General features: G+C 47.3%; 3 protein-coding genes across 5 annotated transcripts in view; 2 read left to right on the top strand and 1 right to left on the bottom strand.

Moving 5' to 3' along the window:
* Positions 1–789: 789 nt before the first annotated feature.
* On the bottom strand, positions 790–11,673 carry mecp2 (methyl CpG binding protein 2). The gene is made up of 6 exons (XM_079740724.1): positions 11,602–11,673; positions 10,091–10,214; positions 9,483–9,679; positions 8,236–8,432; positions 5,690–5,826; positions 790–5,530 (listed from the first exon to the last, which is right to left on the bottom strand). The coding sequence occupies exons 1-6, from the start codon at positions 11,631–11,633 to the stop codon at positions 4,127–4,129; spliced, it is 2,091 nt and encodes a 696-aa protein (XP_079596850.1). The 5' UTR covers positions 11,634–11,673; the 3' UTR covers positions 790–4,126.
* A 134-nt stretch (positions 11,674–11,807) lies between these two features.
* Positions 11,808–16,929, top strand: LOC307078764 (protein brambleberry). Of its 3 annotated transcripts, none has more exons than XM_079740727.1 (11): positions 11,808–11,939; positions 12,179–12,487; positions 12,807–12,980; positions 13,148–13,305; positions 13,796–13,994; positions 14,095–14,191; positions 15,152–15,323; positions 15,630–15,700; positions 16,018–16,096; positions 16,205–16,362; positions 16,733–16,929. In XM_079740727.1, exons 2-11 carry the CDS (start codon positions 12,234–12,236, stop codon positions 16,796–16,798), a joined length of 1,428 nt encoding a protein of 475 aa, XP_079596853.1. In that variant the 5' UTR covers positions 11,808–11,939; positions 12,179–12,233; the 3' UTR covers positions 16,799–16,929. The 3 variants fall into 3 exon arrangements, with proteins under 3 accessions (XP_079596853.1, XP_079596854.1, XP_079596855.1); XM_079740728.1 differs by having other exon boundaries at positions 11,866–11,939; positions 12,152–12,487; XM_079740729.1 differs by lacking the exons at positions 11,808–11,939; positions 14,095–14,191; positions 15,630–15,700; ... (1 more) ...; positions 16,205–16,362; positions 16,733–16,929 and having other exon boundaries at positions 12,228–12,487; positions 15,152–15,242.
* An 863-nt stretch (positions 16,930–17,792) lies between these two features.
* fgd1 (FYVE, RhoGEF and PH domain containing 1) overlaps positions 17,793–18,756 on the top strand; it is a gene marked incomplete at both ends in the record, with an annotated part of 10,775 nt that continues 9,811 nt past the window's right edge. The window contains 2 exons of the mRNA XM_079742307.1: positions 17,793–17,811; positions 18,253–18,319. Coding sequence (XP_079598433.1) covers positions 17,793–17,811; positions 18,253–18,319 — 86 coding nt within the window. The remainder of the gene's footprint in view (positions 17,812–18,252; positions 18,320–18,756) is intronic.

Below are 18,756 nucleotides of genomic sequence, written 5' to 3'. Positions count from 1 at the left end.
GAGGTTTAGATTCAAATACATTATGTCGCAACCATCCAAAGGATACTTACCGTACAAGTTTGAGTTTTAAGAAAAACATGTTTTATCCACGATGTCATTTAGAATGACTAAACTACCCACATTCCTAAAGTGTAACACGTCTTTGAATGGTAAAGCTCGCTGTTACCATGGAAACGTTTACCGCCGGCGCGAAAGTCAAGCCGTCGATTACTGCTACCGCTGAACTCGATCGTTGAACACAGAGTCGCCATGACGTCCCTTTGGTAAAGATGAGGACCAGTGTCCAAATGGATGAAAACCAGTACAAGTCAGGCCTCATACTGGAGTGTTTGTGAGGGCCAGCTTGAAAGCGAAGACCTACAGGATTGTGGTGAGTGTTGCAGGCTGGCTAGTTAGGTGGCTGACATGAGTTGTACTTATCATGTCGTTATCATGCTGCAGTGAATAACAAACAAATAATTAAAATATGATATAGCAGTGCTATATAGTAATTTTGGTAGGATAAAGCCTAGGAATACAAAATGTTGAATGAATAAGTAACTTAATACACATGTATTAAAAACGAGTAGTCTGGCTCGGAGCCATTCAACTATAATACGTGCTCCATGATATAACACGGTTTTGCTTTAGACTACATGAAAACATTGGCCTGCAGTCTTATCGATACAAGTATTCATGATGAATAATGACACTATAATCAATAACGACACTCATATATGATAATGACACTATAATCATTAACGACACTCATATATGATAATGACACTGTAATTAATAACGACACTCATATGATAATGATACTGTAATCAGTGGAACAACAGGTGAGGATTGTTTAGAGGTGCCATACATTTCCTTAGAGCCAATAAAACAGGAGTCGCATCATGTGCTTTACTAGGCTGTCTGTTACAGGCCAAACACCAAACCATGTCCAAAAGTAATTTGTGGTTAAGCTACTGTCAACTTCACAGATGAAAAATATGGCCAATACTCAGATTAAATACAGTCGATGACAAATTTGCAAACATTTTATAAAGTGCAGACTCACATAAAAGATGATGAGATGGACGAAAGCTTAACTAACCAGACCTGGATAACAAGCGTTGAAATATCTACTAAAGTGCTTCAACAGGATTCAAACATCAAGGGTTACCCGGGGAATGAGTATGCTGCTAATAACAACCACCAGTCCACAGAGCCATCGCAGACGTTAAGATGCAGGCTTCTGAGGTGGAAGTCCAACCAGAAGAGCAAACAGGACAGTTCTTCAAGTCCCGAGACCCTGACGGGCTTGTCATGATGTCATGATGTTGGGCAGAAAAAACAAGTAGAATTAATCTAGAAAATAAAGGAAAGTACAAACCATGCAAACACACCTCTATTTATAATGACATTCATGAAAGTAAAAAAAACTATTGCTATATGGGTTAAATGGATAGGACGATACACTACCTGGGATAAACTGGTCAGTCTGGAGGCTGTAGCAAGAAACAAAGCCTCCTTGATCCTGACTAGGAAAACAGCTACAACTGTCTCAGAACCCTGCTAGAACTGTCTCAGAACCCAGTCCTATAGAGATAGAGTTAGATCATTCCTATATAGACAGTTAGAACAGAGTCCTATACAGACAGAGATTTTCCAATAAGACCAGAATCCTCTGAAGATCTGAATCTGGGATGCTGCAGGAACCAGGGCCATATGGAATGACATTTCCATATCCAGTCCGTCGACATGTTCTTTAATGAGGAAGTTTTTAATAGGACTTCAACAACGTTTGCATGAGCCATCATGTACTAGCTGGCCAATAAAACACAAGATGTGAACTGAAGCATGTCAGACTGAGCTTGAGTATATCAGCCATCATCCCTGTGAGACTACCTTCTGTTGGCTCCTGCACATCGGTCTGGCCTCCGGCATCCCAGAAATACTCAAGGGAAAAGGACCAATCAGTGCTCAGGGGAGAAGAAATCGATGGAGCAATCTACTTTTCCCCCCCCCCAAAATAGACTGAATAACAACGCTAAAAGATGAACAGAAATTAGCATGGAAGGCTTTCAGAGAGGATTTGGTTTTGCTTCCAAGAGCAGAGAGAGCATGAGCGTCTCTTGGTTGTCTTACGATCGACTGTCGTTTCTTGAACAACTTAAGGCTGTGCTCATTTGTCCAAATCCATTTCTACTCAGTCAAGGCCAGACTGAAAGTCATTGCGAAGCGCAAACTTCAATATCGGGTTGGTCTCACAAGGCTAATGGGCCGTAGGATCCTACCCAGACAGACCAGATCCCACTGGTAAGACTCCAGAGGATACAGGTTAAATAACGTGTGTGGCTACACTGAGGTGCAGCCTGACAGATGCAGCTGAGAACCGCAACAGACTGTCAAGCAGGCCTGCAACAATGTGGTGAAAATTAGGAAACTTGATTGTCTTTTTTCAGTAACATGAAGTGGAATCTGGTCGACCCACAACCCACGCCCAAGCCTACCCATGGTGCGCCCAACGTTGGTGGTAAAAACTCACTTTTTTTAGCCCTAAATTGGTATCTACTCACTGAGTGTTGTTTGTTCAATTAAATCGCTTATCCTGTTGCAATCAATACACCATTTGCATAAAGTTAACCAAAATGTTACCTTTGTATATTTAAATGCAATATGCTATTGCATCGGCCAGCATTAAAATTTTCTTGTGTCAACCCAGACCCAGAGATGCTGCTTTTCCACCATCAGTTGGACACAATCTGCACTTTGCGGTAGTACTATGCTTTAGAGAGCTTCAGTTTTACATGATGGAGACTTTGTTCATGGTCCAAAACACTACAGTGCACTATAGTACAGTAAAGGTACAGAACACTAGAGTACAGTGAAGTGTGGTACAGTACACTAAAGTACAGTACACTAGAGTACAATACAGTGTTGTAGAGTACAGTACACTAGTCTAGTACACTAAAGTACAGTGTGGTAGAGTACACAAGAGTACAGTACACTAGAGTACAGTACAGTGTGGTAGAGTACACTATAGTACAGTACACTAGTGTATCCTAGAGAACAGGTACAGTACACTAGAGTACAGAACACTAGAGTACACTACTGTATCATAGAGTACATGTACAGTGCATTAAAGTCAAGGATAGGTACAGTTGATATATCCAAGCCAGTGGAAATGCAGCATCTAGGAATTTCTTGAAAATTGCAGTTACTTCAGCTACAACAATCTACCACAAGGGAGCGACCAAATTCATGAGAAAAACTAAAATTAAAAGAACAAGCTCTACAAATGTCACCGTCTGTAAGCGTAACAGCATTTTCTTTTATTGCCGACGTCCTCAACCAAAAGTAAATCTTTGTCACCGAGCAGAGTCTCAGGAGCCCCAGGTGTTAGCGTTGGTTCCCCAAGCTCTATCAAACCTTTCCCAGATCCTGTCAGCAGAACAAGGTACAGATGTTTTCAGCGTGTCCTAAACTATCTTCAGTTACAGCTTGACAGCTACAATAGCCAAACACGATATTGTCCGATGACATTAACCAGACACTATATCAGTTGAAGACGTGTGATTCTCTATTAATGTTGACAAACATGACGTATGGTCCATTGCATACCCTATACCCCCAACCCTGCCTAACCCTATTCCAAACTCAAATAAACACACACGCACACACACACACGCACACAAACACACACACACACACACACACACACACACACACACACACACACACACACACACACACAAACACTCATCTTTCTGCTGAAGCTGAGTATAGAGACCAGAATCTAAACAAGCTTAAAAAAGGTACAAAAGGGGGTTATATTGTGGAAGCTAGGTGTCAGTATGCATGGTTTCTAACTAGTACCCCTTCCAAACAGCTGCCTTGTCGTTATGTACACAGTCCACATCGTCACCCTTGTCTCCCTCCGTGGTCATCTTATCTCTGTGGTGATATCATCTCCATGGTGATCTCGTCCCCGTGGTGATCTCATCTCCGTGGTCCTCTCGCCTCCATGGTGATCCAGTTCTATAGTTCTACAGGACCTCCAGGTACAGACGGAGACAAAGCACAACCAATCCCATTGACTGCTCAGCCTGGCCAATCAGCAGACTCGCTAACACGTCAATCAGGGATCCTTAGCCATTCAGCTGACCCGTTCACTGACAGCAGTCCGAGAGTCCACGGGCTCGCTGCTTCCTGCTGGAGGCGGGCTTGACATCTCCCTGGTGTCCAACGTGGGTGGAGCCTCTGCTCTCCCCTCCACCCCGACGCCCTCCCGCCGCCCCTCCCAGCCTGAGGCCAGGCTGAGGGGGCGGGGCCGGGGGGCGGTCAGGCTGGCAGTCGGACACACCTGCTGGCTTGGTGCCTGCTGGTCACCTGGGCGCTGTGGGCGTGGCTGGGGGGTTGGCTGTAGCTGGGGGCGGGGCTGTAGCTGGGGGCGGAGCTGTGTTTGTTGAGGAATGACCTGGGCACGGGGCTGTAGCTGGGGGCGGGGCAGAAGTTGGGGGCGGGTCTGTAGCTGGGGGCGGGGCTGTGTTTGCTGTGGGTTGAGCTGGGGGCGGGTCTGATGAGTCTGTGGGAGAGGCGGGGGCTGTCTGGACTGAGGTTGGTGTCTGGAGTGGATTGTTTTTGGTTGAGGTCGGAGAGGGGAGGGGCTTGTGGGTGAGCTCTGTATGTGCAGCGGAGGTCTAGTGGGCTGGGTCTGGGGAACAGGGTGGGGCAGAGGTGTGACCTGTGTTGTGGGTGGGGTCTCAGACTGTGGTGAGGGTGGAGGTGGTTGGGGCGGCTGAGGTTTGTGTTTCGGTGGAGCAGGGCGATGGTGGGAGGGGTGTTTGAGCGGAGTGCGATCCTTCCTCTTTTGACTCTCGGCTGCATTCTGCTTCTGGCCTGTAGGGGTCTGGCGCTCCTGGGGATGAACGACATCCCTCACAGGAAGCTGGTCCAACCGGCCGACAGGAAGCGGCTCTGACCGGCCGACAGGAAGTGGCTGTGACCGGCCGACAGGAAGCTGCTCTGACCGGCCGACAGGAAGTGGCTGTGACCGGCCGACAGGAAGCTGCTCTGACCGGCCGACAGGAAGCGGCTGTGACCGGCCGACAGGAAGTGGCTGTGACCGGCCGACAGGAAGCGGCTCTGACCGATCGACAGGAAGTGGCTCTGACCGGCCGACAGAAAGTGGCTTTGAGGTGCTTGGGGTAGCACCATGGCCCAAGCCGCTAGGTGTCGTCGTAGCAACAGGCGCTGCCACCTTCTCAAAGTCCTCCATGGTCTCTCTGGTTTTGCGCTTCTTGATTGGCAGAGCCGTTTCCTGGACGACGGCTCTGGCCGCGCTCTCTTTGGCAGCCCTTCGCTTGGCCTCTGCAGCCAATATGGCCGCTGCAAAGTTTCCTGCTGAAGAGGCTCCTGGTCCAGTGGTTGCCGCGGGTAACGCTGATGTTGACGCACTGGCCGAGGCTGGCTTCCTGCCTCGCTTCTTCGGGGCCGTCTGGGGAGGCGCCACTTCCTGGTCCGACTTCCTCTTCCTCCCCGGACGCGACTTGGTGACCACCTATAAGGAGTAGAACATCACGCCCTGTCAGCGAATCAGCAGCCACAGCATCATGTACTTTGATGCTGTGGCTGTCATTTATCTGTTTTGCTTTTCCCTAGGTGTACGAAAGGCAGACAGACAGGCAGGCAGACAGACAGACAGACAGGCAGGTGGTACCATTAAGGCTGAAGTACTGGTGCTGGCCATGGACTCGGTCTTGTCAGAAGGCCTCTTGACGAGGAGCGTCCCTGGAGTTTTCTCCACAACTCTCTTCATGGCCACGCCCTCTGTTGAGCGCCGTGCCTTCCCACTCCCTGAAGACACAGAGAGCACACTTATAGAGTGCTATAGTGTACACTTCTTATCGAGTATTATAGTGTAAAATTGTTACTGAGTGCTATAGTGTAGAGTCCTGCGCGTGACTGTTTTCTTCATCCCGCTCCCGAATTACTGACCATTACCGCCCGCATCCGCAAAACTCTGAGAATTTCTGCCCGCACAATAATAGAGATGCATTGATTTTGTGTCTTCTCCCATCCCGCAGTAGAAAACACGTAATTTTGTAGTAATTACTACAGCGTACAGAGCCGGCGCTGGCCGTTTCGGCGCCCTAGGCGACTCGACGTCAACTTGCGCCCTGGACAGGTCTTTTGAGCGGGGGGCGGCGGCTTGTTGAATTGTCCTGCGTACTACGATGACGGTTTCGGGGCACCCTAGCAATTGCTTCCGCGCCCCCTCCCTTCTCTGTTTGTTTCGTATATTTTAATTGACTAATTAAGGGCGCCACCAGAGGGCGCCCCCAACGCCTTGGTCACCTATGCCGAGCGCCGACCCTGATAGCGTACACTTCTTATTGAGTATTATAGTGTACACTTCTCATAGAACATAATAGTGTACACTTCTTAGTGTACACTACAGAGTATTACAGTTAACACTTCTTATGGAGTGCTATAGTGCAAACCTCTTGTAGAGTAATATAGTGTACACTTCTTAAAACATGCTATAGTGTACACTTCTTAAAGAGTGCTATAGTGTAGTGTGAGAAATAGTCCAGCAGAGATGTTGACGTCGCTTAGCAAACGAATAAGCTGGGGTTGATAAGTTACCGGACTACTTGTGGAGTGATACCAAAGAAGTAAATCAGAGGCAAAAAATCCACTTTCCTTGACAGCGGTCATCATATGCTTAGCAACAGTCTAATAAAAAATGAAAAAAATCACAGCTGGAAGTCGGGAAGGCCCATGCAAGTGAACGGAGCGTTCCACAGCATTGAGAAGAGCTGTGTAATAAATAAATAAATATATATATATATATATATATATATATATATATATATATATATATATATATATATATATATATATATATATATATATATCAGTGGCGGCTGGTGGTTTTTAAAGTGAGGCAGGAAGGACTGTGCGCTTGGTTGCCAATGGCCTGCTTGCACTGTTAGTGGCGTATGGCGATATAACTATGTGAGACTCAAGTTGTTTCAGGGTGTTTTGATGAACTACAAAATAGCAGGGAGGGATAATTATGTGAATTGATACAAATCCACCAGTGGCAGCATTGTACTTTGAAAGCTGGTGGGCAGCATGTCTTGGACTACAAGGGCAGAAGGAAAGGATGCAAAGCCAATTAGTGAAATCAGGCCTACTCTTGATTTTTAAAAATAATTAATAAAATCATTGGGCCTATTTTTTGCCCTTAATGACTGAAGCTATTGGTTGTTATTTGGCTATATTTATTTTCAGCTACAACTGTTTAAAGAAAAATTAAGCATGATGCGTTTAAAATGTATCATGTTCTGAATTATTCACGAACATCCTTTCCACAATATCAACCAGAACGGTAAGAGTAACAAACAATTAAAAGAACAACAAGAACATTATTTCACAACTATTTACATGGGCTGTAAGCCTAACATTGTTTGAGGCAAATGTGGATGTTAATGGGTGTTTCAGAGTGTTGGTCATGGTGTTAAACCAATTAAGACTGAGGGACTTCATTAATAGATCAAGTCAATCAATCCTCCGCAGCCCGGCCGCGGGCTTTGCAGCCCGGCCACTGGCTCTGCAGCCCGGCCGTGGGCAACGGAAACGCCAATATAAGCGAACAGAGCCGCACTGTTCCGCAACGACCAGTAAACGCACGGCTCGGTGGAAACGAGGCATACGACTGAGCGGGTTCGTTGGTTCTCGTAGCCTAGACGTTAGGTGATAACCCCTCCCTCCGGGCTGCTCCACAGCCAGGGCTCCTGCTTATTGGTTCATAGCACAGCCAGGGCTCAAGCCTATTCGTGAATAGAGGCGGGATCCAGATCCCTTAGCTAGTCACACCCACTCAGAGGAGGACTTTCCTCCTCTCTCCCATTGAACCCCATGTTATTCACTATCGCCATCACTTTCGGGGAAATGAATGGGAGTCAATGGAGGCTGAGGGAGGAATGTCCTCCCTGAAGTAATTGTCAAAAGGTGATAGGGGGTGCTAATATCCCTTTACCCAGGGAAACGAACATTACACATACAAAGGCGTTAAAGTAGTCATATTTAATGTGCATTAATTCATTACAGTAGTCTGGACTATTACATTTTTTTTTCTCAACAATGGTAAGGAGGATCTTCCTCCCTCTCCTCACTGGAGAAGCCTCCACTGATATATATGTATCTATAAATATATATATATACACACGCACACACATGTTGTCATGGTAACATTACCTTTGGGTCGTCCACGGCGACGGGGGGAGGGTTTGGCGGCCCGGGGCGTCTTGGTGGGGGGGCGTTTCTCACGGCGGGACGGGCTGCCCCTCCCTGTGACTGTGAAATCGAAGTCGTTGGGGTCGCTAGTGACGTCCCCCACTCTCTGGAAGTACGCCATCAGCTCCACCTTGGAGCGGAACGCCTTGCCCTCCGAACTACACACAACACACACTAATATCACATCAATATTCACCACAAACATCACAACACACACTAATATCACATCAATATTCACCACAAACATCACAACACACACATCACATCACTATTCACCACAAACATCACAACACACACTAATATCACCTCAATATTCACCACAAACATCACAACACACACTAATATCACATCAATATTCACCACAAACATCACAACACACACATCACATCACTATTCACCACAAACATCACAACACACACTAATATCACCTCAATATTCACCACAAACATCACAACACACACTAATATCACATCAATATTCACCACAAACATCACAACACACACATCACATCACTATTCACCACAAACATCACAACACACACTAATATCACCTCAATATTCACCACAAACATCACAACACACTAATATCACATCAATATTCACCACAAACATCACAACACACACTTATATCACCTCAATATTCACCACAAACATCACAACACACACTAACATCACATCACTATTCACCACAAACATCACAACACACACTAACATCACATCACTATTCACCACAAACATCACAACACATTAAAATCACATCAACATTCATCACAAACATCCACTCCATACACAACAAACTAAGAATTAAGTATTCAACTAAGTTTGGAATTGTCATATTGTCATAAATCAAACAATGGCTTTAATATGTACTGAAGTTTGGGAATCAAATATTTCTAGTTGTCTTTCACGTTCTCATGTGTTTAGATGCCTAATGACGTCTTTGAAATTGGGGGGGAGAGGCCAGACCCGATACGGGGTCATGTTGGGATGAAGAGGTTAAGGGAGGGGGCTTGGATAACCGATTTAGATGTTCAAGGGTGCTGGTACTATTTTTTTTAATGTTTTTTGTGTTTGCTTTGGTAATAAACAAAGCGAAAAAACAAAAATTATTTTTCTGGGACCACTGCGTACAATCATGAGGATCAGCAATGATGAAATGGCCGAGGGATGTCACAGACTGCCTCTTTTAAGGGCGTGGGCGTGGCTTACTTGATGAGGTAGACGTCGTACTTCCCGGCCGAGCGGCCGGACTTCCTCTGCTTGAGTTTGCGGGTCCAGCCGGCCGGCAGCGAGGGGTCCTCGTACAGCGGCCCCCGGTCCCGCATCACGGAGCGCCGCGGCCGGGGGTCTGCGGACCGGCTCGCCCCGGACCGGGACTCAGATGGCCCCGCCTCTGGCTCAGACACCTGCACCACAAACCAGTCAGTCTACACACCGCCCACTGCACAACCTACAAAGCACACACCCAGCTTGTCATGAAGCAGACTAAACGCACACTCAGCCTACCCAACCCACACTCAGTCTACACAACACACACTCATTCTACCCAACACACACTCAGTCTACACCACGCACACTCAGTCTACACAACACACACTAATTCTACCCAACACACACTCGATCTACACAACAAACATTCAGTTTACCCAAGTTAACACAGTCAGTCTACACCACACACACTCAGTCTACACAACACACACTCCGTCTACACATAACACACACTCAGTCTACACAACACACAGACTCAGTCTACACAACACACACACACACAGTCTAGTCTAAGATCTAGCTGCGTCTCTCCCTTCACTGGGTCTCACCTGGACCTGTGGCTCCGTCCCCGTCTGAGAATCGCCGCCTTCTGAGCTTCCTGTTGGCTGGTCGTCATGGCGACGCTCTTTGTGGGTCCGGTTGTCAGGTTTTTCCTCAGCAGCGCAGCCCGCGCTGAAACAAAAGTATTAGAAGTATTACGGTAGGTATTACATACTACAACCAACAACCTACAATTTGTACCAACCTATAGTAAGCACCAACCCCCTATAGTCGTTCAGTCCTTACTTAAAGAGCCTTTTAGCTGGGGTAATGAGGCTTTCTAGCCTGTTAGCTCGGCTTTGGGGGCTATGTGGCCAACTAGCCTGTTAACTGGGGTTAGGGGCTATTTAGCCACCTAGCTTGTTAGCTGGGGGTTAGGGGGATATGGGACGAACTAGCCTGTTAGGGGCCTATATGGCTCATGATAAAAAACCAATTTGATCCTTTGTGGTAACGTCATTTCGGGCTAGGTATGACTCAGAGAGTAGCAAATGTTCAACACATGGTTTATTTCAACAGAGACACAAGATAAACGAGTTCTGTGTTCTGGAGGTGGATCATGAAGCATCTCCCGAACACGGGTAACAATTCAGTTAGAAGTGGGCGGAATGTTAAAAAGGCCACGCCTACAGGTTTTAATTTACCCAGGTAAACCTTTGGTCTGTCTTGGGTTTGGCGGAAATGGCAAAGAGGCCATGTTTGTAGTGATTCACTTATCTACAAACTAACTATGTGGAGAAGAAACCATTCATATCTGGGGATAGCTTGGAACATGTCATCAGAACAAGCATAGACTAAAATAATTTACATCACTAACAAGCATTTTAGCTGAGGATGGGGTCTTTGTTGCAAATTAGCCAGTTAGCTGGAGTTTGGGGACTGTGGCAATTAGCCTGTTAGCTGGGGCTAGGAGGCTATATGGCTAACTGCCTTGTAAGATGGGGTTATGTGGCTCACTAGCCTGTTAGCTGTGCTTAGGAGGCTATGTGGCTAACTAAACTTACCTGGGGTAAGGGGGCTATATGGCTAACTAGCCTGTTAACTGGGGTTAGGGGACAATGTGTCCAACTAACCTGCTAGCTTCGTTAGGGGACTATGTGGCTAACTAGCCTGGTGGCTGGGGTTAAGGGTGCAGGATGCGGGTAAAAGAGGGGAGGGGAACAACAACAGAGCATTTGCTCTGTGTTGACAGGAGCTTAACTCCGCGCTGGGTCATGTTACACGGAGTCCCACTTCCGACGGAGTCTGGACCAACACCCCCCCACACCAACAGACACGGGGACCAGGCTGTGAGGGCGAACTGACCCACAGTTTGATAAAAACACAAGCAGGACTTCGCAGTAACTTGGTGACGTATTCCCAGTCTGCCTCAGTAGCACCGCACGGCGGGACACGCCGGGATACATATCAACGCACTTTACTCAATTCACAAATACGAAACAGAAATGTTCACCCCCTTTAAGGAGCGCGGTGTCTTATTAAGTAATAATTTTGTATTTTGATGTAAAATGCCACTTACAGTCTCTCCTCTCCATGCTCAACGGCGGCCATTTTTATTTAAATAAATATATTAATATAAAAAAACCAAAACATCTCCGGTACCCCGAGGCCACGCCCCCTCTGCTTCAGTACCCATCGCCGTTAGATGAAAACAACGCGAGATCTCTAGAACCTCAGTATTGAGAGACGTATGAACGCGAGATGTCCATAGAAAGGAAGATGCGTCTGAAGTTTGGGTGATTTGAAGTTGTAAACAGTGAATGAGTTGACGAAAAATAGGTTAGCCAGATTGATTCTTAATGTCGGGCGGGGTTATAGGCAAACATATGTGGGCCTGTCGTAAAGAGCGAGGAACGAGTAAGAATTACAGTCGCTTTGTTTATAAATTCTCGAGTGGGAACCTTTAATCAATAGCAGTAAAGCCTAAAGCGAATTATTTCGTTTTAATATCAATATAATATTAAGATGAAATCAAAATGCTAATTTCTGAATAGTACCCGATCGGGTAAATCCAGCAGTAATATATTCCAGACCGATTAAAGAGTCTGACACCGCCCCTTTGAACCCAGATCCAATCAAAACCGTGACCTGTCCAGGTGTTCCAGATGAAAGATCATAGGTCCAGACCCCTGATGACGCCAGAGCCGCAACATGTGGTCCCGTGTGGTGCTCTACCTTACGCTGCTGCCCGCTGCCTCCGTCTGCTCTCCCGGTTCATCCGCGACCGACAGCTTGGTGGAGAAGGGTCAAGCGGAGCTCCTTCACGTCCGCAGACTCGCGAAACAACCGCTCTACGGAGAATGCTGGGTTCGTGCACTGGCGGACATCGAGGCGTCCTGCCGTGAGTTGACGGAGGAGCGGCAGAGCAGGATGGCGCTGAAGTTCACCCACTGTCACCTGCACAGGTACAAACACGCACCCGCACGCACGCACACACACACCAGTCATAGTTGCTTCCCAAAATGTGTATATTATAGATGTGTTGGCATATATATATTTAACTTCATGGGAGATCTTTGCTAAGCTTCCCCTAATGCTTTGTCCTTGAACTCACTGTAATTGAAACAGTCTGCAACTTAGATGAAGAAATATAATAACATGATATATTGATATATAACACGTGTACATTTAACTCCACAGATGACCTATGATGACTGAAGGTGCCACGTTGAGTAAATGTATTAAAGTCGATCACATGATACTTTTATCTCGTCTGTCTCGCAGGTCCGGCCGTAAGTTCCCAGCATGCCCAGAGGGGGCGGAGCTCAGCGAGTGCACCGCCGACATGGACGCCGTGGCGTTCAACGCCTTCACAGAGTTCTTCACACATACGCTCTCCATCTGTCACTTCCTGCAGTCAGAGGCCTGGCAACTCAGAGCCGAGTCCAGCATGCACAGGTAGGCCCAGTAGGTCTACCAGCATGCACAGGTAGGCCCAGTAGGTCTACCAGCATGCACAGGTAGGCCCAGTAGGTCTACCAGCATGCACAAGTAGAACCAGTAGGTCTACCACGTACCTACCTGTGTGTGTGTGTGTGTGTGTGTGTGTGTGTGTGTGTGTGTAGCCTGACGGAGGCGTCGGCCAGCGTTGCCGAGCAGCTGAGCTCCACAAGGCTGCTAACTGAGGACCTGTTAGAGGCCCAGAGCTCCGCCCTGCTGGCCCAGGACCAGATCCTCCTCAACGGACAGGAGCTGCAGCACACCATCAGAGAGTCCTCCCAGGGTACTCACCCTCTCACTCACTCACTTACTGACTCAGAGAGTCCTCACTGGGTACTCACCCTCTCACTCACTCACTCACTCACTCACTGACTCAGAGAGTCCTCACTGGGTACTCACCCTCTCACTCACTCACTCACTTACCAACTCAGAGAGTCCTCACAGGGTACTCACCCTCTCACTCACTGACTCAAAGTCCTCACTGCGTACTCACCCTCTTACCCACTCACTTACCGACTCAGAGAGTCCTCATAGGGTACTCACCCTCTCACTCACTCACTCACTTACCGACTCAGAGGGTCCTCCCAGGGTACTCACCATCTCACTCTCTCACTTACCGACTCAGAGGGTTCACACAGGGTACTCACCCTCTCACTGACTGACTGACAGTACTTACCCTATTACAGCTATCATATTAAAGGTATTTCTGATACTGTATGGTGGACGTTATTAATGGGTTTAATAATGGGTTTTCTTAACCATGCTGTGCGTAGGGGTGAGGGAGCTGTTCTCCCAGGTGACGGACTCCTCCAGGGAGCAGCAGGTGGTCCTGTCTGAGCTCTTCAACCGGATCTCCTTCCTGCAGAGCTTCGTGCTCCTGGAGGCTCACACCCTGAGCTCCGGCCTCTACAACGCGGCCGGTCTCTGCACCTCCTTCCTCCTCACCTGCACCCCCCACACTGCCCGCTCTAGGTACCCTGCTCCTCCTCTTGTTGCCCCTGCTGCTCTTCCTCCTCCTGCTCCTGCTGCTCCTCATCTCCTCCTCCCTACTTGTGTGTGTGTGTGTGTGTAGGTTGGTGTTACTAGGCTTGGTGTGTGTTAATGTTTGCCTGGAGCGACTCATCTATCAGTGTGTCATGGACTCAAGCAACCCTGCTCACCCACCCATGGTTAGTTCTACTATTACTAGTACCAACTCCTAGTACTACTACCCACACACACGTAGTTAGTACTTCTACCATCTAGTACTACAGCTAGCCTACACTCACCTACTCACCCGCTTTCTCACTCACACTATGGTTGTATACTTCTCCTACTCCCTACTGCTGGAGCTGATGACCCAGTATGGTGTTCTGGTGGTACTAGTACTATGTTTCTACTACAGGACCTGGTGACCCAGGAGTAGTACTATAGTAGTACTGTAGTGATGCTATGCTAATGCTACATACAGGAGCTGATGACCCGGTAGTAGTACTATAGTAGTACTGTAGTGATGCTATGCTAACGCTACAGGAGCTGATGACCCGGTAGTAGTACTGTATTAGTACTGTAGTGATGCTATGCTAATGCTACATACAGGAGCTGATGACCTACTATTAGTACTGTAGTGATGCTATGCTAATGCTACATACAGGAGTTGGTGACCTAGTATTAGTACTGTAGTGATGCTATGCTAATGCTACATACAGGAGCTGGTGACCTGGTAGCAGTACTGTAGTTATGCTAATGCTACATACAGGAGCTGATGACCTAGTATTAGCACTGTAGTGATGCTATGCTAATGCTACATACAGGAGCTGATGACCCGGTAGTAGTACCTTAGCAGTATTGTAGTGATGCTATGCTAATGCTACATACAGGAGCTGGTGACCCGGTAGTAGTACTGTACTGATGCTATGCTAATGCTACATACAGGAGCTGATGACCCGGTAGCAGTACTGTAGTGATGCTATGCTAATGCTACATACAGGACCTGGTGACCCGGTAGTAGTACTGTACTGATGCTATGCTAATGCTACAAACAGGAGCTGATGACCCGGTAGCAGTACTGTAGTGATGCTAATGCTACATACAGGAGCTGATGACCTAGTATTAGCACTGTAGTGATGCTATGCTAATGCTACATACAGGACCTGGTGACCCGGTACGTAGCAGTCCTCCGGAGGATCATGGGGGCTCTGGGAGTCCTGATCCTGGTGCTGGCAGCCCTGCGCTACAGAGACCCGACCCAGGACAGTCTGCTGGTCCTGGCCCAGCTCAGAGACACCCAGCACAGCCTGCAGCTGGCCCTCACACACACAGGTACCTGTCTGACTGCCCTCACACACACAGGTACCTGTCTGACTGCACTCACACACACAGGTACCTGTCTGACTGCCCTCACACACACAGGTACCTGTCTGACTGCCCTCACACACACAGGTACCTGTCTGACTGCCCTCACACACACAGGTACCTGTCTGACTGCCCTCACACACACAGGTACCTGTCTGACTGCCCTCACACACACAGGTACCTGTCAATCTGCACTCACACAGGTGTCAGTCTGACTCCACTCACACAGTGGTCTGTTTCTGTCTGTCTGTCTGTCTTTCTGTCTGTCTGCAGAAGGGTTGCGTGTGTCAGCAGAGCGCAGGAGGAGCAGAAGTGGAGAAGAAGACATGTGGAGGAGAAAGGAGGTTTTACATACTCTACCTCGCTCATGTTACCACGACGACCAGATCAACGTACTATTCTCATGTTGTTACCACGGCGACCAGATCAAGACACTATTCTCATGCTGCTACCACGGCGACCAGATCAAGACACAATTCTCATGTTGTTACCATGACAGCCAGATCAACGCACTATTCTCATGTTGTTACCAGGAAGACTAGATCAACAAACGATTCTCATGTGGTTGCCATGACGGCCAGATCAACACACTATTCTCATGTTGTTACCAGGACGACTAGATCAACACACTATTCTCGTGTTAAACCTGTCTTACCCTTAGAGACGACGAGACTCTCGTCGTCAGGAATACCAACTCCGACCTCCGACCAACTCCGAACTGTCTCACCGCTCAGAGAGAGGTAACTTGGCATCAGATTTAATAGACATAATAACCTGTCTCACCACTCAGAGAGGGGCTTTCATGTCTCACCTCTCAGGTGTGTGTGTGTGTGTGTTTGTTTTGACAGGTCCTATTGACACATCAACAGAAAGCTCCCACAATACTTTGCTGTTACAGGATGCCCCTCCTCCTAGACGTACACGCTCCCAGCGATATACTAGACCCGCCCCTCAAACTATTTTTCCCGCCCCCGAAGTGTACAGCTTCCTGGTCGAGGAGAGACAGGTGTGTCTTTGTTTGTTCACATGGTGTGTGTGTGTGTGTGTGTGTGTGTGTGTGTGTGTGCATGTGTGTGTACTTTAAACTAGGATTCTCATACTGATTACTATTAATATAAGGGTACTTTAAACTAGGATTCACATTCTGATTATTATTAATATAAGGATACTTCAAACAAGGATATACATACTGATTTCTAGGCATGTGTGTATTTGGGGTGTCATGTTTGACTACCAAGACTGTGTCTGAAATTGTGATGAGATGTTAACATGGTCTCACTCTCTCTCTCTCCTCCCCTCCATGCTCCATCCACCTTTGTGCTGGTCATACTGTTCCTCTTCCTCAACGCCACCATGACACCTGAATACTGTCTCAGCCTCGGTACCGTCTGAGAAGCAGACTTTCAGAGACGCACAATACCACACACAATCCCAAACAATAACAAACACACAGATGCACATTCACACACAATAACAGATCCTCACATTCGAAAACACACACACACACACACACACACACACACACACACACACAATAACACAGACCCAACCACACAGAATGACATAGAGACACACCCACAAACACAGTTTGACTTAAGAGTCATTTTAATTGAATAAAAGTTTTTTGATCTTAGTGTTGTCTTAATATGTAACATCAACCTCCTGGCACATTTTGCTGCTGGGTGCTAGCACGTCTTACTGAAGCTGGGCTCACCCCATCGGATCCCCTCCAGCCTGCAAAGACCTGAAACCCCACACTCAAACTACAGAATCACCAGTACTGCACCTGAAACCCCACACTCAAACTACAGAATCACCAGCACTTCACCTGACCCCACTCAACTACAGAATCACCATCACTTCACCTGACCCCACACTCAACTACAGATACACCAGTAATGTAGCAGACCCCACACTCAACTACAGAATCATTAGTTCTTCACCTGACCCCACACTTAACTACAGAATCAACAATACTTCACTTGACCCCACACTCAACTACAGAATCACCAAAACTTCAGCAGTCTCAGAACTACAGAATCACCAATACTGCTACCATCTCAACTACAGAATCACCAATACTGCTTCTGTCTCAGAACTACAGATACTTATACTTCAACAATCCTTCAGGGACTGAAGTGGGAACCAGGTAAGTTATATAAGTGATAGGGTTAGTTACTAGATGAAACTGATGAGTTAAAGAAGTGATAGGGTTAGTTACTAAATGAACCAGGCGAGTTAAAGAAGTGGCTATGGGTGTATCGCTATTAAATAATATTCTCTAGTAAAGCAATGTTATATTCTGCTGGTATTTGATTTATACATATTTTTACAACCAGATGTTGATAAAATACAAACACACCACTGGTTGTACTGGGGAGCTCCAGTAGAAGACAGTGGTTGTCCCACAATGCATTGCGTGCAGGAGCCGCGAGTATGAAAATGCGGCTAGATGGTATGTGTGTGTGTGTGGTATCATCTTAATAAAAATAGATACGACTTAACACTCCTGAGCACTTATCTTATTTTGATATTTAATTCACTAAAAGAGTTGTCAAGGTAACCGAATTAGAGCAGTCACGTGATGACTCGTTCTGATCAGAGTGGAAACCGATTCTCCCTCTCGCTCCCTCTCGCTCCCTCTCGCGCTCCCTCTCGCTCTCCCCCTAGCGGTGACCTAGTGTCGGTGACGCGGCTGACTGGGCGCCAGCAGCGGGCAGCGCTCTGATCGGTTCGGTCTATCTCTATAGATCTAGAGGATGTAGCTCGCTGTTTCTCTATAGATCTAGAGGATGTAGCTCGGTGTATCTCTATAGGTCTAGAGGATGTAGCTCGGTGTATAGATCCAGATTATTTATCTCCATAGATGTGTCGGTGTGTATCCTCTGTGTTGTAGCGGGACTGGAGAGGTCGCTGCGGGTTTCGTGGTGGGAGCGACCGGGAGACCAGTTCTCCCTCCACTGGTTTGATGACAGGATTTGTATTTTGCTGCGCGATGTATATGGACAAGACCAGTCTGCTGCGGGGTGAGTCATTACTCTATCACTCTGCATAAATCTCCCGATCGCAACATGTCACTCTCATTCCATAGGATGGAGCGACTCTGGAGCCCCAGATGTTTTACCGATATCTCGCCGCAATGATGGAGGCTAGATGTTCAGCGCGACTGACAGATGTGTGTGTGTCTCTCGCTCTCGCGCCCTCCATCTCGCTCTCTCTCTCTCTCTCTCTCTCTCTCTGTCTCTCTCTCTCAATCTCTCGTTCTCTCTCTTTAATACGAATGGTTTATTATACGCAATATGTTCTAAATGTCGTCGTTTTGTGAGGTCTGTGATTTGCGGCTCGTGGTCGCGAGCGAACATCGATGATAACCGTAAAGTGGGGCGTGGTCTGGTTGGGG

This window comes from Pollachius pollachius (assembly GCF_949987615.1).
Source record: "Pollachius pollachius genome assembly, chromosome: 8".
Classification (NCBI taxonomy): Eukaryota; Metazoa; Chordata; class Actinopteri; order Gadiformes; family Gadidae; genus Pollachius; species Pollachius pollachius.
The sequence above is the reverse complement of the archived record's forward strand: the minus strand, read 5'-3'. Positions and strand labels throughout refer to the sequence as shown.

Excerpts from the sequence above, each read along its gene's own strand:
- mecp2 (XM_079740724.1), bottom strand. The coding sequence starts at position 11,633 with ATGGCCGCCGTTGAGCATGGAGAGGAGAGACT. Across the intron at positions 5,827-8,235 it reads TCGCCGTGGACGACCCAAAG|GGAGTGGGAAGGCACGGCGC; the intron begins GTAATGTTACCA and ends CTGTGTCTTCAG. Across the intron at positions 5,531-5,689 it reads CCAGTACTTCAGCCTTAATG|GTGGTCACCAAGTCGCGTCC; the intron begins GTACCACCTGCC and ends TACTCCTTATAG.
- LOC307078764 (XM_079740727.1), top strand. The coding sequence starts at position 12,234 with ATGTGGTCCCGTGTGGTGCTCTACCTTACGCTGCTGCCCGCTGCCTCC. Across the intron at positions 15,701-16,017 it reads ACATGTGGAGGAGAAAGGAG|AGACGACGAGACTCTCGTCG; the intron begins GTTTTACATACT and ends TCTTACCCTTAG. Across the intron at positions 16,097-16,204 it reads GTCTCACCGCTCAGAGAGAG|GTCCTATTGACACATCAACA; the intron begins GTAACTTGGCAT and ends TTGTTTTGACAG.